At 38.1% G+C, this 27,811-nt stretch overlaps 1 protein-coding gene across 1 annotated transcript in view; it reads right to left on the bottom strand.

Annotated features, from left to right (window-relative positions):
- The window catches only part of TMEM232 (transmembrane protein 232), a gene marked incomplete at its 5' end in the record, with an annotated part of 170,514 nt that overhangs the window by 100,108 nt on the left and 42,595 nt on the right, over positions 1-27,811 (bottom strand). The window contains 5 exons of the mRNA XM_023756316.1: positions 156-334; positions 6,234-6,483; positions 7,817-7,940; positions 15,413-15,546; positions 24,048-24,214. Coding sequence (XP_023612084.1) covers positions 156-334; positions 6,234-6,483; positions 7,817-7,940; positions 15,413-15,546; positions 24,048-24,214 — 854 coding nt within the window. The remainder of the gene's footprint in view (positions 1-155; positions 335-6,233; positions 6,484-7,816; positions 7,941-15,412; positions 15,547-24,047; positions 24,215-27,811) is intronic.

Here is a 27,811-nt window from a genome sequence, read left to right as displayed (position 1 = left end):
TCAGAAGATTGCCTACCCTCTTATCTTTAACTAAAAATAGTTCAGCATTAAAATTTAAAAATCATGTTCTCAACTGTGTCACTGATGCTCACTGAATGTGGACATTCCTTTCTCCTTAGATAGAAATACCCATTTACTCCCAGTGTTTATCTTACCTCAGCTATATTTAGTGCATTATGGATCCGCTCATCTTTTTCATGATTCTTTGTTTTCTGTAATGTTTGCCATATAACGTTTCTAAGTCCATCCTGTTCCTCATCTCCTCGAAGTTCCCATGACATTTTCACCAGGTTGTACACTAAATTGTAATATCCAATCCATATGACTTCTTCACCTGTTTAAAAAGAAATATTCTGCCCTAGCCAGTTTGGCTCAGTGGATAGAGCATTGGCCTGCAGACTGAAGGGTCCCGGGTTCAATTCTGATTGTGGGCGCATACCTCAGTTGCAGGCTTCTCTCTGGCCCAGGCCCTGGTAGGGGCTCATGCAGGAGGCAACCAATCGATGTGTTTCTCTCACATCAATATTTCTCTCTGTCTTTCCTCTCTCTTCTACTCTCTCTAAAAATCAATGGAAAAATATCCTTGGGTGAAGATAAAAAAAAGAAATATTCTTTGAGAAGATAATCATTTTATTCATAATACTAATATAGAAAAAGAATGAACTGATTTTATGAGCTTTGCAGTCTTCACTGCTTTTACTTCTTTAATTTTAAAAGATCGCATATTCTTTTAAAATTGCTAACCATATGAAAAAAAATGAACTGCACCTAATACCAAACCTCATAAATTTCAGAGTTAAACAGGTAAATTGGAAACTAGGTACTAAAAAAATCTTTGGAATTCTAGTAAAAAGGAATTTGTTCAAGGCAATATGAATACTTAGACCACCATGGTGAATTTTTATAATAAATCAGAAAACAGGAGAAAAATCATAGGCTGTTATAAGAATGACCAAAATCTATGAAACATAGCATTTGAACCAAGAAGAAAACTTTGAAAACAATGTCAGAAGCAAACGAAAATTTCTGATCTAATTGTAGGCTGTACGATTTTTTCCCCTTAATAACAGATACATAAGTCTACTGAAATAATGGAAAGAAAGTAATGAATCCAGGAGAGAAAATAAAGTCTAAGACATTTCTAAAACTTATATACCAATTAGCAATTTATATAAATTATGCAGTTCTACTTTTAAAATATGCATTCTCTTACAGAAAAAAATAAGTTTCACTTTACTCTTTACTTTGATGGTATATTGCTATGCAATACTATTCAGGAAAAGAGAATTCTAATTTAGGTAGTAAAGGGATAAATAAATTTGGAGGATGAAATAATAGAGTCTTAAAGGGAATATGAACTTAATTAGCCATGATAATAGTGAGTACAACTAAAGCGGGTAAGAAAGCAAGAGGAAGAAAAGGTTCAGAAATGGAGATGAAGGAGTTTTTAAGCCAAAGAAATTCTGTATTGTACTTTCACCCCAAATTCTGGTGATAGCCCATGTGATATTGGAGCTCATCAATGCCCTTCTTGAAAAGTCACAATCTGAAAAGTCACAATCCTCAACTTTTCCTAATTCAATCTAGAATTTTATAATCCAGGCTAATAATCATCACCACTATTATTATAACTAGAATACTTGGGCATACCTACTAGATGCCCTTATTCTAGTCCTCATTACAATCCTGCTATGTAGACCATATTATACTTAGAATAATAGAAGAGAACATGTGAGCTTCAAGTTGGTTCGAAAGTTCCTAGCATCATGCAGCTGATGCATGATGGAGCCAGGTGAAGGCTGGTCTAATTGTGTCCCATTGAAGCACAGCCTCTCCAGTTCAAATAAGTAATTTTCTTTCCAATCCCCACCTTCTACTCTGCTCATAGGAAAGAAAGAGACTAGAAGGTAGAAGGAAGAAGTGGAAGAAAAAGTACTAGTATGTACACATTTTGGAAATGAAAGAAAACATATGTCCAGCCTCCAAACTTAAGACACTTTCTACTCTTTCTGTTGTCTCTTATACTATAGGAGAGAAAGTATAAGCTGCAAATATGAAGCTATAATTAAGTGGCCAAATCTCTTTTATTTTTTATTTTAATTTATTAGGATGACACTGGTTAATAAAATTATATAGGTTTCAAGTATAAAATGCTATATAATTCATCAACTGTATACTGTATATGTGTGAAATTAAACTAAAAAAACAGACTTATAGATACAGTAAACAGGTTGACAGTTGTCAGAGGGAAGGGAGATTGGAGGGCTGGGTGAAAAAGGTGAAGGGATTAAGCAAAAACAACAACAACAACAACAATAAACTCATAGACAGACAACAATATGGTGATTATCAGAGGGAAAGGGGTTTCGGGGAGGTAAGAGAGGATAAAGGGAGGATAAATGGTGATGGAAGGAGACTTGACTTTGGGTGGTGGTCAATATTTTAAAAATATAATTTTCACTCATAAAAACTTTATTAGTTAAAACTAGTACACTGCTATATTTGAAGTTATTCAGAGAGAATGATGTCAGCAAATAGGTGGGATAGAAAGTTCTACCATCCTCATCCTCTCACAGAAATATAATTTGGCAGTCACCCATGAACAAATATGCCTTTTGGGGAAACCTTGGGATCCAGGTAGGAGGTTGGGAAACCCCAATGGAAGCCAAGACTGAGAAGAGCCACTTTGATAAGGCATGTCTGGACCCAGGTATCAGGCCTGATGCCAGTGATGTAGTCCAGCTGTGGACCTGGAAGTACCCCTGACTCCTGTGAACTCAGCTCCAGCCCTGCTTGTCTAGTCCCACCACTAACCCTATCCACCAAAGGACCCAGGAGCACCCATGCCTGTTGGTGCTCTTGGTATGTGGACACTGACTATGGACACTGAAGCAGCTCTGTGACCTGGCCCAGCCTCACTCTTCCATAATCCAGAGGCAGCTCTGTCCACCCAAGAACCCACCCATAAAGAACCTACCCTTGGACCTGGCAGGAGGCGGCTCAGGAACCTAGTGGGACCCAAATCCATTTGCACTCCTGGTAACAGGTATGAGATCTGCAGACCCAGAAGCGGTCCCATAACCAGGCACCAGCCCAGTTCAACCACAGTCCTGGAGGTGGTCCCATGTTCTCAGGGACCCAGCAAAGACCAAGCTCATCATGCGCACTGACTCCCAGCAGAGAGGTTGATATAAGCAGCGAGAAGGTAGAGGAAAATAAAGAGGATCTCAAATTGAGCTGAAGTGGAGAGTTCATATTAGAAATGGGTAAGGTAAAACAACTAAAAATAAATGGAATCAGATTAAATGGTAGATGTTTGCACAAAAGAGTAATGTTATATTTGTTCAAAGAAATGTTATATCTATTCAAGCAATAAACAGAGTTTTATGGGCTATTCCAGCTCTTTACTGTGATGAGCAGCAGAAGATTGGAGATTAAAGGAGAAACTTAAGACATTGTGGAGAAGATCTGAGAAGACTTCTTAGGAAAAGGAAGGAATGAAGTGTAAAGAAAAAATACATTTTTAAGCTCAGAAAATTGAAATAATAATGAAATCACTTGCATAAGTGGAATTATGTAGAAGAGCCTAACTGGGTAGAAAGAAGACAAATATTATTTGGAAACTGTGACATGGTAGAGTGTGAGGGAAATCTAATTTTTAGTGTCATGTAGCTTGTCATAAAATTATAGCTAATTTTCAAATAAAATAGCAAAATGAAAGTATGGATTTTTAACTAGAAAAAATAAGGCTTGAACTAAATATGAATAAAGAAATAATGAGTATCTAATAACTGAGGAATTATGAAACTCTGAAATAAAAAAGTAGTTTTTGAACAATACGATAAGTAAAAATGCTGTGGATTTTAACCAATTTATAAATTTATTTATAGGCTCCCAAATTCTTTACATTAAAACGAATGATTAATAAAAATATATCCAAACCACTTTCCTTAATATACTTTAAATTATTTTTTATGGAGGAACAATATTTATAAGCCTACAATATTTGAATCATTGAACTGAATATGGTTTGCTTTTAGACTCCACAAAACCAGTGATGAGCCCATAAAATATATTCTGAGAACTGTTCTCAAAACTCAAAAAATTTTAAAATGCCATTGATTTTAAAAGTGAGCAGTTCACCTGTTGATTATGAATAATATTTGGTGGAAGAATCTATTACATCCAATTGACTGACAGTTAACAAAGAAAAAAAATCCTTCTAAAAACAGATGGGATGTGTTACAGCTGTCATAAAAGGTAGAGTGCATTCTAACATGCACATCTAGACATTTGCCTAGAAGCGTGCCTGCTATGAAACTCTTCAACCAGAGACCAAGCTGTAGCATAAGGCACTCTTCTGTTCTGCTTTGAGTGACCCTGTGGCAGCTATCAAAGATGTCACTTTAAATATACTGAGAGAAAATGTGTCTCTTTGCAGCTAAGCAGACAGTAACAAAGCTGAACCAAAATAAAATTCTTAATAAATCTTGAAAATTTATTAAGAAACGGTGATGTTTGAAAACCAATATTATGATTCTTTTTGTTGTAGCTCTATTTTAGTGTTTGAATTCCTTGGAAGCCTTTAATTTCCAGTCTAGATGTTTACATTTCACATATACAGTGATTATAAAATATGAATATTTCCATTTATATAAATGAATATAAATTACATACAGCCTTTATAATTTTGACAAGTCTAATTTGACACCACAAATTCAAATGTATTACTGAAAGGTAACTTGAATGTAAGATGTTGTTTAAAACATTGTCTTTATGAAATGCCATGATGTAAAGTGGAAGGAACTAGATCAATGCCAAGAAACCAATGGACAAGAACCAGTCAGCAAGCCAGACATTTAACAAGTATTTAATAAGTCAATGTTATGTGGCAACCACTGTCCTATATACAAAGAAAAAAAAAAGTTTCCCAGCCATTGTGGTTCTAGTGATTGAACACATGTGAAAGATTTTCAACTTGCCTGTCCCATTCAATTCCTGGTCAGGGCATGTGTCCAGGTTGCTGGCTTGATCCCCAGTAGGAGTGTGCAGGAGGCAGCCAAACGATATCTCTCATCATTGATGTTTCTATCTCTCTCTCCCCCTCCCTTCCTCTCTGAAATCAATAAAAAAATATATTTTTAAAAAAGAAAAAGACAATGTTATTACTTTCAGGACACAATATCTAGTTAAGAAAGTAAACAGAACAATATCAGTTCATAATGAGTTTTAAAAAAAATAATAGAAGATGGTAATGTGACCAACAATGACTAGGAGAAGAAAACTACTATGGACATAGAGAGAAAGACCACCATGAGAAGATGATATTCAAGCTAAGATCTGATGAAAACTAGTTAACCATCCAAGGAAATGGGGGAAACTGTACCCAGCATAGGGGATAGATGATGCAAGGTCTTTGGGCCTAGAATATTATGATAGTGTAGAGAAGCAAAAATCTTGCAATTATATTTTAAATTTAGTAATTTGTTTAATTACATAATAAATCCACTATGACTAATTGATCATCTACTATATGCCAAATACTATACTATATGCTGGGTTAAATATAAATATAAATCAGACATGATTCTCCAGTCTTAATTATCTCATAATTTAATGGAAGTGAGAGTCATATACATAACAGGCCATAATAACACCTACTACAACCATATTCATAAAGAAAAGTTTTAGTCAACCTAAAAGGACACTTTTGAATGTATATTGTCCCTATAGTACCATTTTAAAAATAAAAGTTTTTTATTTTTATAGCCCCATAAACAACAGTAGCAAAACAACCTTTAGTCTTGAGACACCAAACTGGTATATTTTGATAGAGTATGAGATCACATATGTGAAGAATGTACTAAATTATGTTATATATTGAAGAGAAATTTTCTGGGTGGGAAAAGAACAAGAGAAACAGTCGATGCCTAGAGAAGATAGATGAGAAGTCCTTATGTGAAAAAGAAAAAAACAAACTTATGCACATTTCATAAGTTTGCCCAGATCAACTTTTGTTTTCAAGGAATATAATTTGAATCATAAATCAACTGACTCTATATTTCAGTTGTTTTTAAATTATTGATCAAAAATTTCCATTTTATAAAATATTCCTAAGTTTATAGAAAGCCCTACTGAATTTAAAATTATTTCCAACTTTAAAATGCTAACATTTTGTGAAAGGAAGACATTTTTTAAATATTTCTTATCAAATCCAAAAATAATTTACTTACAATTATCTGACATTTTTGAAGAGAAATAGTCCAAAAGGCCTAAAAAACTTGTTTCCCTCAGTTCTGGCTGTTCTTCTGGTTTGTCCAATGGTAAAATATATTTTTTTGAACTTTTACAGTCACAGAAACCAATAAAAGCAGTTTTTCTCAAATTAGAAATGGCTGCATACAAACAAATTTCTGTAAGAATTGTTATATAGATGGAGACAATAATCCAGGCCCAGGAAAAATCAACAGAGCCATTTTCTTTCTAAAATAAGGAAATAGCTATTAGATAATCCAAACATATTCTGTTATAACAAGAACAATATACTGTATTTATAAGAAATATCTTCAAATTTTATAGAGTTGTTAAAAGAATATAATCTAATATTTCTAAATGTACTTATTAAGAGGCAGATTTTACATGGATAGAATGCATAAAATTTAATTCAAAGAATATAAAATACAAGCAGCTAACTAGTATATGCAGAACGTTTCAACTTCATTAGTAATCAATGGAATATAAATTAATCCAATGAGATACTATTATCCATATCATATTTTAAAAGAATATTTTTATGTAAAGCTCAATTCTAAATTTTAGTCCTGAATAGACAAGATTCTCTGGAGTGTGTGCTTATCAAATCTTAAGATAATTTAAGATACATTAATCTGACCTTGCTCAGAAAGGAAATTAAGTGAGTCATATCAGAAAAAAACAACAACAACCATGGCACTTTTACACATTTTTCATAGGAAAGGAAGAAACATATTTTCTGGAAAGAAATTTGGACATCTACCCTAAGAATGTAAAAGTGTAATTTATTAAGCTATTCTAAAGAAATAGTCATAAATGAAAATTAAGATTTTATATATGAGAATCTGTTTAACATCATTTGTAATTAATTGTGATTAATTATAAACAAACTCAGTGCTTAACAATAAATGATTAAATGATCACATCTCCACTAAAATGTAAATTTTAATAAAGCCTAACAACAATAAAAATGTTTTAGAGTCCTAGCTGGTTTTGCTTAGTGGATAGAGGATCGGCCTGCGGACCAAAGGGTCCCAGGTTTGATTCATGTCAAGTGCACGTACCTTGGTTGCAGGCTCCTCCCTGGTCAGGGCTCACAGGAGACAACCAATCAATGTGTTCCTCTCACACTGATGTTTCTCTCTGTCTTTCCCTCTCTCTTCCACTCTCCCCAAAAATCAATGGAAAATATCCTAAGGTGAGGATTAACTACAACAAAAAATGTTTTAGATATGTTTTAAATATTTTTAAAGGGGAAACTAAATCATATATAACCATATGATTTCAAGTTTAATAAAATTTAAAGTCCCTCTCATGTATGTGTGTGTGTGTATGTGTCAAGACATATCTATTTCTATAGCTCTATTTCTATCTACATCTATATCTATCAATCCATACTGGGATATATGGTAAATAAGAATTTAGTTCTATATTTAATTAAAATTATTATTTCAAAGTTATGCTCATTATAAGCCATAATATGGTATACAATTTAAACAGTACCAAATTTTTTTTGTTTCTATTTGTCTTTTTTACACACCAAAATTAATAAATATACTGTTACCTGATTCTGAACAGACATAATGGTTAAAAGAAAATCTCTCATTATGTCCATTAAAGTTTTCAAGCAGGCCATGTTTAATTTGGCAGCCTCCCCAAGGACCAACAAAGCCAGTGCAGAATCCATCCTAAAAATGTTATTAACAAAACACAGACTTTAATGTACAATAAAGTTTTTAATGAAAAAAAAAGTATTTGGCCAGAAGAGAGGAATACCTTGGATTGCAAGATACATTACTTTCAATAAAGACTAGTATTGCTTCACAAATATAATATTCATCTACCAATAAATTTTAATTACAAAAAAAACAAATATTGGTTCATACTGTTTATGATAAAAATCTGCAGGAAAGAGTCACATTTTAGCCAACCTAGAAATGAATAGTACTTAAGAACTTAGGAATTGAAAATACTGTTAAATAGCTGACAATGAGTAGAAAAACTAGATACATTATAATAAATCAACATAATTTTATAAATATGATCCAAAAATAAATTTAATACATAAATCATAAATACATAAATCATTCTATAAGGAGGAGATAGACATTTTAAATAATGATTTAACCATAATTTTATCAGAAACTCAGGTTTAGCCTGGCTGGCATGGCTCAGTGGTTGAGCATCGACCTATGAACCAGGAAGTCACAGTTTGATCCCCAGTCAGTGCATATGCTGGGGTTGGGGGCTCGATCCCCAGGAGGCAACCAATCAATGATTCTCTCTCATCATTGATGTTGCTATTTCTCTCTCCCTTTTTTTCCCCTCTGAAGTCAATAAGAAATATATTTTTTAAAAAAGAAAGAGAAACTCAAATTTAGATTAAGAGGCCAGAAAGGGGAGGACAGATATAAATAAACTAGAGGCCTGGTACACAAAATGTGTGCACTCGGAGGCAGGGGTCCCTCAGCCTGGGCTGCGCCCTCTTGAGGGGAGTATGCCTAAGCCCCTAAGCCATCAATCAGATACCCTTAGCGCTGCTGCAGAAGTGGGCAAGGCTCCCACCACCGCTGCTGTGCTAGCCAGCTTCTGGCTGAGCAGCGCTCCCCCTATGGGAGCGCACTGACACTAGGGGACAGCTCCTGCATTAAGCGTCTACCCCCTGGTGGTCGGTGTGCATCATTGCAACTGGTTGTTCCGCCATTTGGTCGATTTGCATATTAGGGTTTTATTATATAGGACTAGTGGCCCAGTGCACGAAATTCATGCACGGGGGAGAGGGGGTTCCCTCAGTCCAGCCTACACCCTCTCCAATCAGACAACCCTCTCGCAATCTGGGACCGCTGGCTCCTAACCACTCACCTGCCTGCCTGTCTGATCGCCCCAACTGCCTCTGCCTGCCTCATCACCCCTAACTGCCCTCCCCTGCCAGCCTGATCTCACCTCCAACTGCCCTCCCCCGCCGGCCTGATTGCCCCTAACTGCCTCTGCCTTGGCCCCCACCACCATGACTTTGTCCGGAAAGAAGTTGGACGTCTGGAAGATGGCCGGTCGACCCAGTCTAATTAGCATATTACCCTTTTAGTATAGATAGGTTATATAGGATAGGATTGCTTAAATGGGGGGAAAAGCCTTTTTCAGCAGGAGGAGATGCTCTTGGCAGACAAAAATACATAACCCCTATATCTGGACTGATAGCCAGCCATATGTACTATACTGCCAAACTGGTCATTAAAAAATTGAAACGATTTCTTACACCTTATACAAAACAGCTGTTGCCCTTAAAACCCCTCCTCAGCCCACACCTTAGGTTCTGACTTCCTAGCTCACCCAGATTAGGTTCTGATTGGTCGGTTTCTATGCCAGTCAGCGTCAAAAGCTCTGCCTGCTAGGCAGCCACTGGCTACTGGCACTTCACCCAGGTTTGGTTCTGATTGGTCGGCTTCTATGCCAGTCAGCATCTCCAGGCCTATCTCTGGGCCTGATCAAAGAGGCAGGGCTGATCAGCAGCGGCGGAGGCCTGGAGAGAAACAGAGGCGTGGATCGCTGGCAAAGCCCAGAGAGAAAGAGAGAGGCAACTGCTGATCAACAGCTGCCATGGAGGCTGCGGATCAGACCCTGCCTCTGTCTCTGCAGGCCTCTCTCTGGGTCTGATCCGAAGACCCCTCAGCAGTCAGGGCTGGGTTGCTGCGCCATGGCAACCCAGCACTGACTTCGGGTGTTCGGTGGAACCTTAGGTCATTGTGGATGTTATGGACCCTGGCTCTTTATATCTATAGATTAGTCTCAATCTTCATTGAACATGGAGAAGAGGGCAGTCAGCATTTCATTCTTGACTGTGAACATTTAGGAAAACTAGTTTAAAGACTGTATTTATTTTGCCAGTGCTTAATTTTTGATACCCAGAAGAGATGGACTATATGAAAAGCCAGGCTTTAGCATGTCTGCTAAAAGGATTCTTTCTCCTGCTTACAGAATTTCATTTTTGAAGCTCCAGAGAAGAATGTGGAGAATATAGGCGATGACTTCTGTCTCGTCAGAGAAGGCATAGGTAGGCCACTGATTATTTTCTTCCATTCAGCTCTACTAGGCACTTCTCTGACTGTGTTGGTAGTAATTAATTACAGCGGCAGGAACTCTTGTTCTTTTGTTAAAATTGTGTCAAGTTGTGAGACCCTAATTTGGGCTGCAACCCCTGTGCCAGGAAAAATAGTTCTTATTAAATAATTTTAAGTAGGAGAATGGTATAATCACATTTATGTTGCAGCCCTGGCAGCAGACTTTGACAGATTATGGAGAAGAAAAATTAAGGCAAAGAAATCAATTAATAAGCTACAAGAGTCATGAGACAATAATGGCCCAAACCAAGATTGTGACAGTGGCAGTAGAGAGCAGGGGACAGTTCTGAAATGTAGTGGCTAAGCTGTCTAATTTGGTTAACTTGAGCAGAAGACATGTGTCAGGTACTGAGATGGAAATTCTTTAGGCAGGACTCCATCTGGAAAAAAAATTAATTCAGATATGAACTATCAGGAAATGAAATATTATGGGATGATGAGTGTATCAAAAGTATTTTCATATTACTTATCTTATTTAAATACCCCCAAAGCCCTTTGGGGTGACTATTATTTCTATTTAACTGCTAAACAGACTGTTCAGAGGGGTTATGTGACATTCAAAATTAGGCAGCAAAAAACAGAACTAAAACTCAAACTCAGGTCTTCTGATCTAAAGTTGAATTTTTTTCACTGTACTATAATACAGCAAAGCATAATTGATATATTTACCCTAGATAGAGACTAAATGTTTATATTTAACTCAGAGGATCAAAGGATCAATAAGAAATCCAGGAAATAAATTAGAAAAGTGGACCTACATTGGCATCTTACCTCATGAATAATGAGAAACATTATTAATGAAAACTTTGTTTGAATGCTGTTAGACTGTCACATAAACATAATAATCACTGAGGATCATAAAGACAATGTGGATATCAGTTATCTAGCCAGAAGTAAAAGGCTTCTTGCCTATGCAAAGCAGTTGATTCTTTGATCGATTCATGTCGATGCAAACACAAATACTGTACATCTGAAAAACACTCACTATGTCAACATAATTTTAAATTGTTAAGCTTATTTTGGAATACATGCATGGGGCGAATTAAATCGGCTATTTTGCTTTTGGAGATATAATTTTATTTTATACTGCTCTACTGAAATGCCATGCTGCACTTCTTAGCAATCATCATTGGCTAATAATTCAATTATAAACACAATTCATTATTTTCATGTTGGATTAGAAAGCCCTTTGTACTGGCTTGAGCTATCTCACCAGAGCAAATAGGGCAGTTTATAAAAGGCCAAACCACAAGGTGGAGCATTGAGAGGATGAAGCGTCATATAAAGTGTAACCATATTAAATGGAAATCTGCTTTACAGCAAGCTGCTTATCTGCAGTTCAGGGCTGCTAAACTTCCAAGGTAAAGGTTGGTGCATGGCAGCTGGGAGGGGCTCACGGATTCTCCTTTTCTCTACTTCTTCACCCCGGTTTATAATTTATTGTCTTCAGTGCACTTCCTTTCCTTGTTCCCCCCGCCCAACCCCCATAGAGCGGAGGTTGCTCTAATTCTGAGTCCTCCTTTGAGTCATTTCATGGATTCAGGCTTAGCTGAAACCACATGCTTCCATTTCTTTCCGTTTGAGTTGTGTGATCTTTATAAAAGGGGTTAAGAGAAGTCTGGCAGGCACATGCATGATGGGATACCCACTGAGGGCAGAAATGGGCAGAGGAGAACCACTCACCTGTATGGACACCAGCAATTTTTGCCAATATTAATAGCATTTCTTCTAATCGATCAGTTGAATGGTCTCCCTCTGCATTTTAAATCTCTGAACATTTATTCATCGCTATGGTACTTATTTTACATAGTATTTTACATGTAAAATAAAATTGCTCCTGTTAATACTCACTTGGCCTTGAACTTCAGGTACTAAACCAAAGATATCTTCTGCCACATGTCACAATTCTAAGGCTATCTGGTCCAGCAAATTCTGACAAAGTCTTAATTTACTATCAAGGTCTGATGCCCCAACATTTCTATTTCATTCTAAGCATACTTAGTTCATTTTCTTCATTGTCACATGTTCCCAATTCTAGGAGTATGTGAGACCATGTAAAGGCTTTTCTGATTTGATTTTGATAATTATATCACAGTTTGTTTTGTTTTATCTAGAATAATTACTTTTTTAAATTGTTTTATTGCTTAAAGTATTACAAAGAGTATTACATATGTCTCCTTTTTTTTTCTCCCCTTGACCTTCCCTTGGTCTCCCCTATCCCCCAGTGTCTTGTGTCCATTGGTTATGCTTATATACATGCATGCATACAAATCCTTCGGTTGATCTCTTTACTTTTTAAAAGCAGTTTAGGCTATTACATAAATAACATAAATACTTTGTAAGAATAAAAGTTATTTTTTAATATTTTAATGTTAGTATAACTAACAGAATATTTTACTAATGGAAAAGTTAGTCAAACTGTTCATTTAAAAAGACATTAATCTCCTAATGTCAGTGGGTTATTTTTGTTTCAAGAGTCGTCTGTTTTTTAAGAAAAGATCAAATCGTTTTCTTAAAAAAACAGTAAATATACGAAATAGGATCAAAACTGTCAGTGCTTTTTAAAACAAGTATCTTGTCCTTTCTATTATAAACAGTCACTCTGTTTTGCCATCTTTCAATTTACCCCTCTGTTTATTCAGCATTGTCTAAATATTGCCATGCCCTCCCTCAATTGATTTCCACAATGCCCTCCCAGAAAAAAGAAGTCAGGTTTCAGCGACCAGGTGCCCAGAGCAGTTCTCTCCTTAATAATACAGCCAGAATGACAGTGGGATGATGGACTAAGAAGAGTGCTACACTGGGACCCTTAAAATCTGGCTCCAGCCACTAGTAAGCCTAATAAACTTAGTCTCAGTTTCTTCATTTGTAAAGTAAAAAGTTTTGTATTAAATTCAACATACCCAAATCTATAAAATACTAAGTATAAAAAAAAGAACTGCCTTAAAGACAAATCATTAACAAAGTAAATTAGATCAATGTTGATGCAATATAATAAAACTGAAAATTGGTTAAAGGAACAATTCCTTGACTTAACAATTCCTTAATCAGATATTCTTAATCAGCCACTTTTAGTATTTCAGCACTTATTTGAACCTATTTACATGGTAATGATTAGAATACTTTGAAAATAAATTTGGCAAAGTCATACAATATTTACTTTTTTATGTTAAAATATAACTTGTTTTTAAAACCAAGTTAGAGTCTTCCAAGAGCTAAAGTAGTGCTAGTTGTTTGTCCTTTGAAAATAAATTGTGTTTGATTCCCCTACAATTTGCTTTCTATAATAAGATTGGTCTGACAAGAATCAGCCTAATTTGCACCAATAAAACTCTCTAACTTTTCTTACATTTAGCAGCTCTATATTAATACATATTTATTAAAATTATATTCTATATCATTGATATAACATATTGAACCATGTCCAGCATGATCAGTGGTGAACCTGAGGGGGGGGGGTGAAGGATTAAAGAAGACAGACAAGATAAGACAGTTGGGGCCAGGTGGGACACTTCTTAGATGGAGAGACAGTGCCACAGCCTCCAAGCCGAGTTTTTATTTTATAGTCAGATCCCAGGAGGCAAAGCAAGGGAGTGGTCAAGATGTTTACAATGTTCTCTCGAGTTTCAAATCTACTTAATTACATGCACCTGAGAACTCTATCAGCCTACATCACTCAGCCACCTGGGACCACAGGTTCGGACCATAAGGTCAAGCTTACCACCATAGCCTTTGGCTATAATTGTGCTGTGAGGGCTTTGCCCTCAAAGCTGGGACCTGTACGTGGCTTTGCCACGAGAGGACCATGCCCTCTCATTAGTCTGAGGCTTGAACCTGTCCAAACGCTGTAGCCGCTCTCCACACATATATTCTATTTGCATTTTGATTTTCCTATTTAAAGATGCTAGCCTCACTAGGAAGGGAGATACTAGATAAAAGAAGGTGAAGGGATTAGCCAAAGAATATATATGCATGACACACAGACAACAGTGTGGTGATGGCCAGAGGGAAGGGGGGGGGCAGGGGCTGGGTTGAGGTGGGCAAAGAGGGAGAGTGTATGAGGACATCTGTAATAGTGTCAACAATAAAGTTAAAAATAAATGAAATATAAAAGAATCATGATTTTTGTTAACTGCAATAGTGAGTAGGTTGTTCTCATCACACTATGAGATGGAATAAGTTCTTTATGAACTCTCTTCTAGACTAGGCTATTTCTAGGAAATTAGACAAACTCTAAGCCATCCTCCAGAAATCTTTACTTGATCTAGATTCCCCAAAACTTCCAAATGAAACTGAGAAAACAGCTTTGGTTCATACAGGAGGCTCTTAATTCTTATAATTTACATATACAGAGACCATTGGTACAGAGTGGGCTGCCAGAGGCTTAAAAACTGGAAGTAATTTAAAGAAAAAAATATGACAATTTAATTTGTAACTTGCTATGGAATAGCAGATTATTATTATTGTTAGCATTGGAAAAGGAATTCTGATCATCCTCAAATAATTGAAAGGGGTATCTCTGATCAATTTCCTCAGAAATACTCCTTTACATTTTTTCTCTCCTCCATTGAACCCATGCCCTGTTTTGTAGTAATTTAAGACTTCTTTTCCCTTCTTAAATTCACATTTGTACAGGAGGAAACTAACACTTATCAGTCAAGATTCACTTTTGTTGTACAAGTAAGGCATAACAAAACAATCTTTTCCCCCCAAAATAATAAACTGTACTTCATTGTTGTTTAACAAGTTGGAAAATAAAAAATGTTTTAAGTATGGGAATTATTAATAATAGGTTTCATTAAACAAAGACAAATTGTAATACATGCATGGTTATCTAGCCCCCCTCCAAAAAATAGGAACAATTTATTAATGAACTGAACTAATGCAAAATATATAAATTGCCCTTGTCTTTGGAACTCAGATTATAAATTTTTTTTCATAGTCAACTAAGGTGTGATTAACATTTAAGTACAAAGGTTATTTAACATTTAAACACAAAGGTTTCTCCATGAGTTATTTTGGATTTATATACGCCCTCTTACCAGCATTTGTTTTGAAGCTGTGTTTTATGAAAAGTGAGATGTTCAAGCACGTTATTCAAATGAGGACTATTTTTCTGAACACAAGTCCAGACAGCAATACAGTGCCAGAGCAGATTGTTAACTTCATAGCTTTTCTGATTGTCTTGCAAATGTTCCTGAAATTAAAATACAAAAATATACGGGGAAAGAATTATTTGACTTGAATAAACATAAAATAAATTTTAAATATGTGAGTGAGAAGGCATATTTTATTACACCTCATACTTCACCAAATGGAGCAATTTTTCAAGTTAACCTGAATGTAATGTCTTAATATTGTTCATATGGGACCCTGGTATTCAAAGACATCAAGTCTATAGTATAACAAAATTAATTAAGGAAAAAACTATTAGACACAATCATGCTTCTTAGACTCTATATGACTTATCTGTCCATGACACCCAAGGAGGAGGGGACCAGGGAAAGTCTGAACAACGATCAACCAACAAACTAGGTTTTAAAATGTGGATTTCTACTTTATGGACCAAAATACATGCCTAGCTGGACACAGTCAATATCTGCAAAGTGTTTTAAAAGCCTACAAATTCAGAATACAAATAAGGCTGGTTTTAGTTTGTTTATTTCTTAGAGTGCTAACAGTTTTATAGATTGAATTGGTCTATTAAAGTAATTTGTTTAAGGAAACCTGACTTTATTGTTAGATAACGATAACATAGCATTCTCACTGAATTTCTGTCAACAGTAAAGATTCAAATACACAACCTATGATATGTACTCAAATTGCTAACTTAGCTGGTATTTTACTCTTTTATGCTCAAAAGAAATCCTTAAAGAGACTCTACTTGTTTCCAAAGGAATTTAGAATTCTCACTTGTCATATAAAAGTCAGGACTACAGTATAATTTAAAGAAAACTTTCTTAAGATAGAAGGCCAGAAGTTCATACATAAATGCTAAGCTAAGACATGTCAAGTTCTAGTAGGCTGTTTAAGTCCCATAGATGTGTACTGATCAGCTTCATGTCAGGAACTCAGACAGTGAAGAAAAAGGCACGAGTGAGATAAAATCTTTGCACTTTGCTACTTACACTTGGGAACAATCATTCAGAGAAGCAAATGGAAACAAGTCATTGTTTACAATGTAAAAACATTGCACAGAAACGCTTTATTTTAAAACAGTGTAAGACATCAGACTGAGACATACTGACTAGTAAATGCATTATTTTTTATCCAAGTAACTCAATTTCCTGCTTTGCAGTTTTGCCCACCCAAAAAATGGAGCCCATAAAAATGAAGTTCTTTTCCCAAATTGTTCTAGATGTCTCAGCCATGGTGCCTGATGGTCTCATGTAGCAAACTTATTCAGGATCAATATGTAAGTAGATATATTTTGAAACTTGTAGTGGGCTTGACTAATTAATTTAAAACACTTTTTTTCCCCATAATGTACACTGCATGGCTACGTAAACTATTCACTTAGGTCAAAAGATCTTGTTAACAAACCTATGCACCATCACCAGAGAAAAATTCCCCAAAGCCTTTGGGAAAGCAAAGATTAGGATTTTGGACAATGAACAAGATTTAAGTTTTATTTCCAGTTTTATATGATACCATTTTTACTCATCATTGAAAAAGAATGAAAGCAGCCTCTGATGTCTGGAACTGATTTGACATCAGTATAATTACAAGCTGCTCTGACGCTCACAACCAGGTCATTTTGTTTCCTGTTGGATATAAACTCACAGAATATCAACCTCAGACAGCAGTACTCTGAGAACATGATACATGAACAAACAAAGCTACATGATGAAGTTTTGCTAAGCACAGGCAAAAGTCAGTGTGCCACCCTCAAAACAGAATTGTCCCTACTTTCTGGCAGCATCAAATCTTTATAGCTTTCCCCAATCACCCAAACAAAGTCCAAATCCTGTAATAGATTCATTCTAACACCTTCTTACTAAAATAGCCTGTGGGTCCTTGGGCATGTGTTCTCTCTCTGCAACAAATAATAAACCCACTTTGCTTAAAATGCATGTGCAGTCCTGCTGGGCTTTGGGTGAAGGGCATTGGCATAATCAAGAGCAAATGATGAATTTGCTACACCTGTGAATTTTCCAGGTAAGTGAGGCTGATTTATCCTTGTGCATTTTATACATTTTAAGCATTTGCATGGAAATCTTGCTCAAGTTTCTTCCCTGTGTGTTTTCTTTAAAAAAAATACACACATATATTTGCCAAACTTGAATAAATGGGTATAATAGTGATGACTATGTGATTTCATGCAATCATCATGTACATCATCAAAAACCAAAGCTATTAGGTGGCGTAGAGTTCTTTGCCTTTACACTATATATCCAAATCAGTCTTACTCAGGTGTGGTTAGCAGATAAGTGCCATCAGCAAACTGTTATACAGAAATAAAGAATACACATTGAGAAACTTTTATAACAAGTTGACAGAGTTAATTTTATATATTTTGCCTAACAAAAAAAAATTATGATTGCATTTTTATGTTTTTATTTTTGGTAATTCATTATTATTGTAGTTTATAAAACTACCAGTCTACGACAGTTTGGAAACTAACAAAAAATGTTAAGAGGGATCTTTTACCCTAGTTTGAAAAGCACTGAGCACTGCATTAAATGACTTCCAGAGAACTTTTTGCCCCTTTCCTCTCCCTCCTCCTTCCCCCCTTCCCTTCCTTTCTCCTTTTATTTTTATTTTTTTTACTTTCTGACCACTTCCTATAGTTCTTTCATCTCCCCTCTCAATGTCCTGTCCAGTTTTGGGCTACGTTGCTTAGCAAACTGGCCCCTGTGCAGAGAGGGTGGGAGAGACCTAAGAATGAGGCAGACAACTTCAGATTGAAGGTGGCAGGTTTAATAAGCAAGGCAACTTACCAAGCTTGTCTTGAAGGGCCACCAGAAGAGTAGATCACATCCACCACCAGAATCTTAAAGTTCACATAGAGGTCTTAACTGGGTTCAGTCATGTATACCATCCAGATGGTCTGAACAACACATTGCTTTGTCAAGGTCACATCCTTGAAAAGGGCTCCCATTGTGGGAACAGTGAGGAGAATATATATTCCAAGGACAGAGGAGGGGTGAGAAGCTCTGATTGCCCAAGGTCGACTGGAGGTCAAGTCCTCTAGATTACCTCCTCCAACAGTGGCTATCAGTGTCAGTTGTACAATGCCTATTTTAGGACGCCCACCTAAAAAAGTATTGTTAATTTTTTGTTGTCTGAGAATTCAAAGGGTCACATCAGCTTGAATTCTATGCAAATTTGAGTACACAAGCTCTGAGGGTCTGACCAAGTTCTCTTTTATAACAGAAACTAGAGGCCCAGTGCACGAATTCATGCACGGGTGGGGTTCCTTGGCCTGGCCAGCAATCTGGGCCCATTGGGACCATCTCACCCAGTCCTTATTGGGGCCAGCTGGCCATGGGGAGGAACCATGAGAGGTTGGCCCAGGCAGGAGTTTGGCTGTGGGAGTGCACTGACCACCAGGGGGCAGCTTCTGTGTTGAGCTGGGCTTGAAAGCCTGGGCTCTATTCTGGCTGCTCAGAGACAGCTTTTTTAGTTCCATTCTTGTTTTCAGCCATTTTTGGGATGGTTGACATTGCCCTGAAAGGACCTCTCAATACAAATGTGTTGCTTGGATAGTAGGACATGAATCATAGGATAATGCTCCTAATTTTAAAGAACCTGTGTCTCAGGCTAACCCAATTCCTAGTAACCATTTCCAATTATAGTAAAGTACAAAATGTCCCAAATTTAGAGAATGCCTTTGGCATACCAGGCACTTAAAGCAGTCAGGATAAGATTGCTAATCACATTTTAATGTAAACTCTGCCTGTTTCCCTGCTTTCAGAAAACTATTTGTACTTTAGGACAGCTGCAACTATCCTGTAAAGAGTCTACAGCATTTTAATTGAGATTGAATCCACCTTCTTTAAAGAGCTATGTTATTATCATGTGACAACTAGCAAATCCAGCTTTGTTAGTGAGCAAAGGGGAGAGTGAGAACTCAATCCAGTGGTCTGGTTCTGCAATCCACAGAACTAATTAAAGTGTACTATTTGTCAAAGTTGATGGAAACCCTGTGTCTGTATCAGCTTAAAAGGATATTGAAAGGAGAAATGGGTTCTAGCAGCAGGGAAAAGAAATGTCTTATTCTTAAATAGAACCAACAGCCATTTTGTGAGTATCCTAATGTGTATATCCCACAGAATTCTTTTTCCCCCATCAATTTTATAGCAACACTTTGGAAACAAATTAAATAATTATGTTTATACTCCAATGCTTATAAATATATTAAAAATATTTTACAGTGGCCAAAATATGCTCTTATGGACCTTTTTAACATTATTAAAGGATAAGGGCTATAGAAATAAATCCACAAATCATCTACTAAAGCATAATAGTAATAGAATGAATACAAGTATATCTTTTATATTCCCCTATTTAATGAATAAATACTCAACTGAACTGCCTTAGGTTAATAATGGAGAAATGACCTGAAACTGGGGCACAACATTAAACGATGCAATCAAGCACTGAATCAGTTAGCTCAACCAGCAATGTTAGCAGCACTGTGGCTACACTACCTTTTATATTCTTTATATTATAAGGTAATGGGAGGAGAAAAGGGAGAGCAAGAAATCTGATAGGCTAAAATCTGTTTTAATCTCTTCACAGAATTACACCTATAGAGCTGACATAGAGCTTAGAAAAGGTTGGAACTGTGCCCTTAGTCCCCAAAAAATGGAAAAAGGCACAGAAATTTAGGGACTGGTCCCATTCTAAAGAGATACATTCTTTTCTTGTGTTGACATTTTGCCCCTTCCAGTTCAATCCAAGCTGTACAGCAGTCAGATTCCATTTTCTGGTGCACCAAGAGTGACAAAAACTGGCTGATTGTCAGAAAAGCAGAATCTACATTGAAGGTTGCCTACCTCATAACCAGAACAATCATGTCCTGAAGATCTCACAGTATCCTATTTGTTTAAAAGAAAAACACTCAGATAGATCACTACATTAAGTTAAGCACAATTAACTACATAGTTAAGTACATTTAGTCAGTATAATCATGTCCTTAGATGAAAATCATTATATTTCAATAATCATTATTTACACTTGCATGACAATAATTTATAAGACACATGCTTTTTGCAATTTTCACAACAATCCTATAGATTAGTTAGGGCAAATATGATGAGGATGATGATGATGATGACAACAGTGATGGTGATGTCTTTTTGTTTTGAAAAGTCAGTAATAAAAATCAATTTTACTTCATAAGTAACATGTCTCAAAAGTGATGGTTATAATAAGCAACTCAGAGAAGGCTAAGAATGTTGTATACATCATTTTTAAGTAGAGTTGGTATATAATATTATATTAGTCATGTTAGTTTCAGGTGTACAATACAGTCATTGGACGTTTTTATAGTACTTGACAATGTGAGGTGACACCTTTTTTAAAGATATGCAAATGAGATTTGGAGAGCTGAATGGGCCTCCTCTGGATCACACAGCCAGTTGGTGAGCAGGTTTTTCCTCTTCATAATCAATGCTCTTTCTGTTGCTCAATATCATAGGTTATGTACTTATTGTTAAAACATTTTTAAACTTAAAAACAAAATCCTTTTTATGCATGCAGCAATTTGTGTTCATTAGCAATTACTAGTAAAACAAGAAAGTTCAGATTGCTCAGTATATGTTGCTCTTTATATAAATGGTTCTCCAAGTAATGGGCAAGAGAGAAAACACTAAAGCCTAGAAAGATTTAAAATAGGTGTGCTTAAATGTTTTTCCTTATACACTTAAATTTTAGGTAGTTTTAGAAAGGGCTCAATGGAAAGATGGGAAAACTGTGAGGTAACTTCTAGATAAAACTATTTAAAAAGCTAATCTTCCTTAAATTTCCTTAGTTGTTTCAAATTGCATTATGTTAAATGTATTTTTTTCCATTTAAAGAAAAACAATTCAAATAGAAAAATTATCTATATAAAAGCCTAAGTGACCGTTTGACCATCCGACCGATAGCTATGATGCGCACTGACCACCAGGGGGCAGACGCTCAATTCAGGAGCTGCCGAGCTGCGGTGACTTGGCAGCTGTGGTTCTCGGGTGATGCACCCACCACCAGAGAGGAAGGAGCCTGATTCTGGGGTGCGTCACCTGAGAACTGTCCTCTCGCAATCTGGGACCCCTCAGGGGATGTCGGAGAGCCAGTTTTGGCCCGATCCCCACAGACCAGGCCAAGGGCCTCTAGTTTTTTATATTTATACTAAAGGCCCAGTGCATGAATTTGTGCACAGGTGGGGTCTGGCCGGCCCACCCTGATGAGGGCCCAATGGGCCAGGCCAGCAGGGGGGAGGGGCCGCAGGTGGTTGGCTGGCCCTGCCCCTGATCGGGGTGATGAACTCCTTTAGCTTTTTCTTGTCTGTGAAGCTCTTTATCTGGCCTTCAATTCTAAATGAGCTTTGCTGGGTAGAGAAGGGCGTGGCAAGAAATATTCAAAGTGACGAAGAGCAAGGACCTGCAGCCAGGGTGACTTTCCTTTTGAAAGGACGTGGCTGCTCCGGGAGTCGAGGGTTCAGTCTCCTGAAACCTGGATCAGTCTTTGCATCGGGTGAGTGGAATCGCTGAGGCCTATTTGAGAGTCACCAAGGCTGGGAGGTGATCTCAGAACAGTTAAAAACACATTTGTGAAGGGATGTTATGGGTTCTCTCTCATCAAAAAGCCCACGGGTCTATGCTACACCAACAGGGTTGCTTTAACACTGAAGCCTCCATCCACGAGCCCACCCACCTCCAGGAGCTGGCAGAAAGTTGAAAGTGGCCGTGTAGATGAGGCTGGTGCCAGGCAACCTGGCAGGTGTCAGCAGCTCAGCAGTCTGAGCCCCAGGTGTGGGGAGATGGGCTCTGACATCACCATCATGTGGAGGATTTGATGCCATCGGCAGCGGCTTCAGAGCTTGTTGCTATTTTGTTTTATTTTTATCTCCTTTTCCCTTTAAACCTCTCCAGGTTGCCTGCGTTCGAGAGAATAGCAGTCTTTGCAGCCTCCTCAGCAAAGAGCACGCCTTCAATCTGGGTTCATGCGCAGCCGGACAGAGTCCTGTTTAGAAACACGTTTGGGTTTGCATTCTTTGCGCTATTACAGATAAAGAGGGTTTTAGATTCTGGCACATAAATATGTTCCCATCCATGAGGGCAGGATGCTGAGTGCAGCCACAGGCACAGCCACAGTTCTTCACTCACTCACAGGCCTTTGTCCTGAGTGATACAGAGATACAGGCCCTTTGCACACGGAGGAGGCCGGGGAGCAGGGTCGGGAAGCAAACGCAGAACACGGCCATCCGTGGCCCTGCTTTCCCAGACCTTCTGTCTCAGTCCCAATCTTCCCGCTCCGGGTCTGTAGTGTCTTCCTCTTAAGGCAGATTCAGGCGGCTGTGGGACATGATGTTTATCACACGCTGTTTCTCCATGTTGGTGGTCAGCACGGGGTTCCTGAATCAGGCTTCCTTCGGCATTGTGGTGGTGGGGGAAGACAGCATGAAAGTGCGAACACAACCCGTGCGGACTCCTCGCTGAGCACCTTCTGTATACCTTCTGGATACTTGATGGGCATCTCCCCTCAGAAGGGGTGCTGACAACTCAGTTGCATGCTTCCTGTAGGTGGGGCCAGACAGGGGGAAGGGCCGAGAGAGGTGGGGGTGGCCGATCTGGCCCGGATCAGGCTGGTTGGCTGCCGCAGTGCGCGTCATAGCCACCGGTTGTTCCAGTCATTCTGGTCGTTCTGCCATAACGGTTGCTGGGCTTTTATATATATAGAAACTATAAAATGATAAGTATATACAACAAAAAAATAAGATAAAAGAATCAAGGTTTTAAAGTGTTTACTTCTTTCTTTTGGGATATATGCAAGAAAAGGAAATAAAGACATCATCAACCCCAGAGATTGAAATGTGTCATTTGACATACATCATCCCATAAAGTATATAAACAATTACATGGCCCACTGCAGTTCTTTTTGCATAATACATTTTCATAAGAGTTTATTACATACCTAGGAATTATATAAGTGGGACAGCTAATTTTCTCTAATTTTAATGACTAATATCTGAGTTAGAAATGGAAAGGAGATTTTTCATATACTAGGGATTATTTTAATTTTTCAATTTTGAACCACTTAATTTTTTTCAGTTGATTTTAATAGCACATTAAATGTTATTACATATAAATTATGGGAGCATAAAAATATTACACTTGTTCTCATTAATAGACTGCACTTTACACACTTTCCTTTTAATAAAAATGTAATATCTTAAAATGTTCATTTATGTGTCAAACTAAATTATGTTGCAATTTTCATTTAAGCAGCTGAGATGGACTCTATAAAAAAATGGCTTATGACGTTACTCTATTTAAAGTAGTAGTGGTGAATTTTGATGCCCCACTACTAATTCCATTAACTACTCCTCCTGGTGACATGAATTTAGTGTCTGTTGTTCCCTCCTCCCCGCAGCTAAACTCAATTTAGAAATGCTTACTAAATTGGCAAGCACAAATATTTAATCATAGTAATCTAAATTTGATTCATCATGCACTAGTATAGACTCACCATATGAGAATCTGTGCCCTCATGTTGATTCTTGTTTTCCACACGGCTAAAAATTGTGTCAGACGGTAATTCTCTTTTACATATAATTTCCATGGTTTTCAGAATAACTTGCACATTTGAAAAAATGTTTGGATACATATAATATATCTCTCCAGAGAAAGAAAGTGCTATTTTAAGAATAAAAATTTGTGAGAAATATTTCATTAATATCTTGTATAGTGTTTCATTTGTCTTTTAGTTATTAAAGTATAATTAAATTCAGTACTTCAGTGCTGAAACTGCTGTACAATTCCCCATGCAGATTTATAATGTAATGTATGCCCCCTTGTGGTATAATAGAAAACTACAAGGTAAATAATTTGTATATGAAATTTTATATGGTGGAATGCCCAATTAAGAATAGTTACTGCCCAGCTGGTGTGGACCAGTGGTTTAGCATTGACTTTTGAACCCGTAGTTCACAGTTTGATTCCCAGTCAGGACACATGCCTGGGTTGTAGGCTCGATCCCCAGTAGGAGGCATGCAGGAGGCATTTGATCAATGATTCTCATCATTGGTGTTTCTCTCTCTCCCTCTCCCTCTCCTTTCCTCTCTGAAATAAATAAAAAATATATTTTAAAAAAGAATACTTACTGCACAACAATGCTTGGAAACTTTCAGCTGATAATAAATGAAGTTAAAATAGATACTATATTTATAATGAATACTTTAAAATTGTAATCCTAGAAACAAACTAATGTCATTGCTTTTAACCCAATGTTCTCCATTTTTATTCCTTTTCAAGATGTTATTAATTTTTTAAAGTATATATTTTAAGTATAGCAACAATTATGTCATTTAACATAAAACTATATGATATTTAACAGAACCATCTTCATGCTGTTTCTCTTATAAACTTTTAGACTATCTCTGAGTTTCAGTTCATTGACAAAGTGGAAAAATTCGTAATAACCAATCTTCTACTGGATTGTTATATGGATAGGTGGCATCTGCTAATAGCCTTGGGTAGGAATCAGCCTGTTGTTGAAAACAGAGATATAGCCTAAGTAAGGCTGTACTTAACAGTATTTGATAAGAGGGCAAAATTTGGAGATTTTATCTTTATATGAAACAAAGATATTGGCTTTCTTGGGATATATCCACAATAATAGGCTAAAGTGAGAACTTCAGGTTTTATTCAAAATTTACTTGTCATCATCATCTGAATATTTGAGGAATCACTATGTTGAACACTATAGGAATTAAAGGATCCTACATAATAAAAGCCTAATATGCTAAGTGTTCGGTTGTCTGTTCAACCAATCAAAGCGTAATAAGCTAATGATATGCTAAGGCCGCTCAACCACTTGCTATGACGTGCACTGACCACCAGAGGGCAGTCAACCAGTCGCTATAACATGCACTGACCACCAGGGGGCAGATGCTCCGACCGGTAGGTTAGCTTGCTGCTGGGGTCCGGACAATTGAGACTGAGTTAGACAGGCCAGACATGCCCTGGAGCTCTCCTACAGTCCCTCCCTGGCTGGCCAACCTTCCACATCCCTCCCCGGCCCCGATGGTACACTGGTGGGGTCCCTCGGCCTGGCCTGCACCCTCTTGCAATCCAGGACTCCTCAGGGGATGTTGGAGAGCCAGTTTCAGCCCAATCCCACCGGCCAGGCCGAGGGACCCCACTGGTGGACGAATTTGTGCACCAGGCCTCTAGTTTATAATATAATAATGAAATCAAAACAAGAAATATGATAAGCATGCATCATTCCTATTCTGCCAGTCTACAGCCTTGTCTTGGTTTCAGACCTATCAGAACTTGCAGTAATGTTTATCGGTCAGTCTCCAAAAACACTTCCACTATTACCTTCTGTTCTCTCCTCCATAACTTTTCATCAAATACTATTCTGTTTTTTGTATCTTGAGTCTCTTCATGTCTTATCCTACAACTAGAGGCCCGGTGCACAAAAATTTGTGTACTCGGGGGTAGGAGGTCCCTTAGCCTGGCCTGTGCCCTCTCGCAGTCTGGGACCCCTCGGGGGATGACCACCTGCTGGCTTAGGCCTGCCCCTGGGGGATTGGGCCTAAGATGGCAATCAGATATCCCTCTGGCAGCCCAGCAGCCCTTGGGGGATGTCCACTTGCCAGCAGGGAGCAGGCCTGAGCTGCAGTCGGACATCCTTAGTGCTGCTGAGGAGGCGGGGGAGGCTCCCACCACCACCGCTGTACTGGCAGCCATCAGCCTGGCTTGTGGCTGAGCAGAGCTCCCCCATGTGGGAGTACACTGACCACCAGAGGGCAGCTCCTGCATTGAGTGTCTGCCCCCTGGTGGTCAGTGTGTGTCATAGTGACCAGTCATTCCCAGTCTTTCTGCTGTTAGGGTCAGTTTGCATATTACCTTTTTACTATATAGGATAGAGGCCTGGTGCATGGGTGGAGGCCGGCTGGTTTGCCCTGAAGGGTGTCCTGGATCAGGGTGTGGGTCCCGCTTGGGTGCCTGGCCAGCCTGGGTGAGGGGCTGATGGCTGTTTGCAGCTGGTCACACCCCCTTCAGGGTGGGGGTCCCCACTGTGGTGCCTGGCCAGCCTGGATGAGGGGCTGATGGCTGTTTTCAGGCTGGCCACACCCCCTTTAGGGTGGGGGTCCCCACTCGGGTGCCTGGCCAGTCTGGGTGAGGGGCTGAGGGCCATTTTCAGGCTGGCCAGCAACTGAAGCTCCCAGCCTCTCCTTTTTTTCTTTTTTTTTTTATTCTGAGATTTATTTACCTTCTATAATTGAAACATTGTTGCCGTCACTGGCGCTCCCAGCTCTGAGGCCACGGCCAGCTGAAAGCATGTATCTTGGGTTTGTTTAGCTTCTATAATTGAAACATTGTTGCTTCCAGAGCTCAGAGCCAGGCCACAGCAGGCGGGGAACGTTGGCTTCCTCCATCACTGGAGCAAGCAAGCCTCCTGCTCACTTCAGCTGAGTGGCTGCCGGCCGCCATCTTTGTTGGCAGTTAATTTGCATATCGCCCTGATTAGCCAATGGGAAGCGTAGCGGAGGTATGGTTAATTACCCTTTTTGTCTTTTATTAGATAGAATATACTAATCTTCTTTTGACCCTGTTTTTTTTCATCTGAATTACTGACATATTTCTCCTTCCTTTCATAGCTAAGCTTTTTTAAATAGTTCACCATCTCTGTCTTATACTTAAATTTTTCCTTCACTCTTTGTTTACAGTCAGTCTGAATGCTGCTTTCACGTCTCCACTCAGGAAGCTCCCAAGATCAACAGTGGCTTTCTGGTTGTAGAAACCCATCATCACTTTCAATCCTCCAGCTACTTAATACTTCTACAGCTCTTAATAATGTTGATCTTAAACCAAAATCTTAAATCCAAATCTCTTTGGATTTCTATGCCATTGCCCTCTTCCTATTTCCCTCGGTTTTCTGTTACTGATGTCTGTTACTCCAATGATCTATTAAATGGTTATGATCCCAAGACTTTATTTCTATAATTAATTTATACCCACCACCATCTCCCACCCTCAGGTTGTCTCAGGCATATTAACATGGAAGACGGTCAATTCATCCATGTTAATATCCATGAAATAAGGGAATCTATGCTTCATGTGTTGCTCTAGTTCCAATCCTGTGTTTCTAACTGCTAGCTTGGTATATATACACTAGAGGCCCGGTGCACAAAAATTTGTGCACTCGGGGGGGGGGGGTTGTCCCCCAGCCCGGCCTGTGCCCTCTCGCAGTCTGGGACCCTCGGGAGATAACGACCTGCT

Source organism: Myotis lucifugus, unplaced genomic scaffold (genome assembly GCF_000147115.1).
Source record: "Myotis lucifugus unplaced genomic scaffold, Myoluc2.0 scaffold_0, whole genome shotgun sequence".
Taxonomy (NCBI): Eukaryota; Metazoa; Chordata; class Mammalia; order Chiroptera; family Vespertilionidae; genus Myotis; species Myotis lucifugus.
Note: the sequence above shows the minus strand (reverse complement) of the source record. Positions and strands in the feature narration are given on the sequence as shown.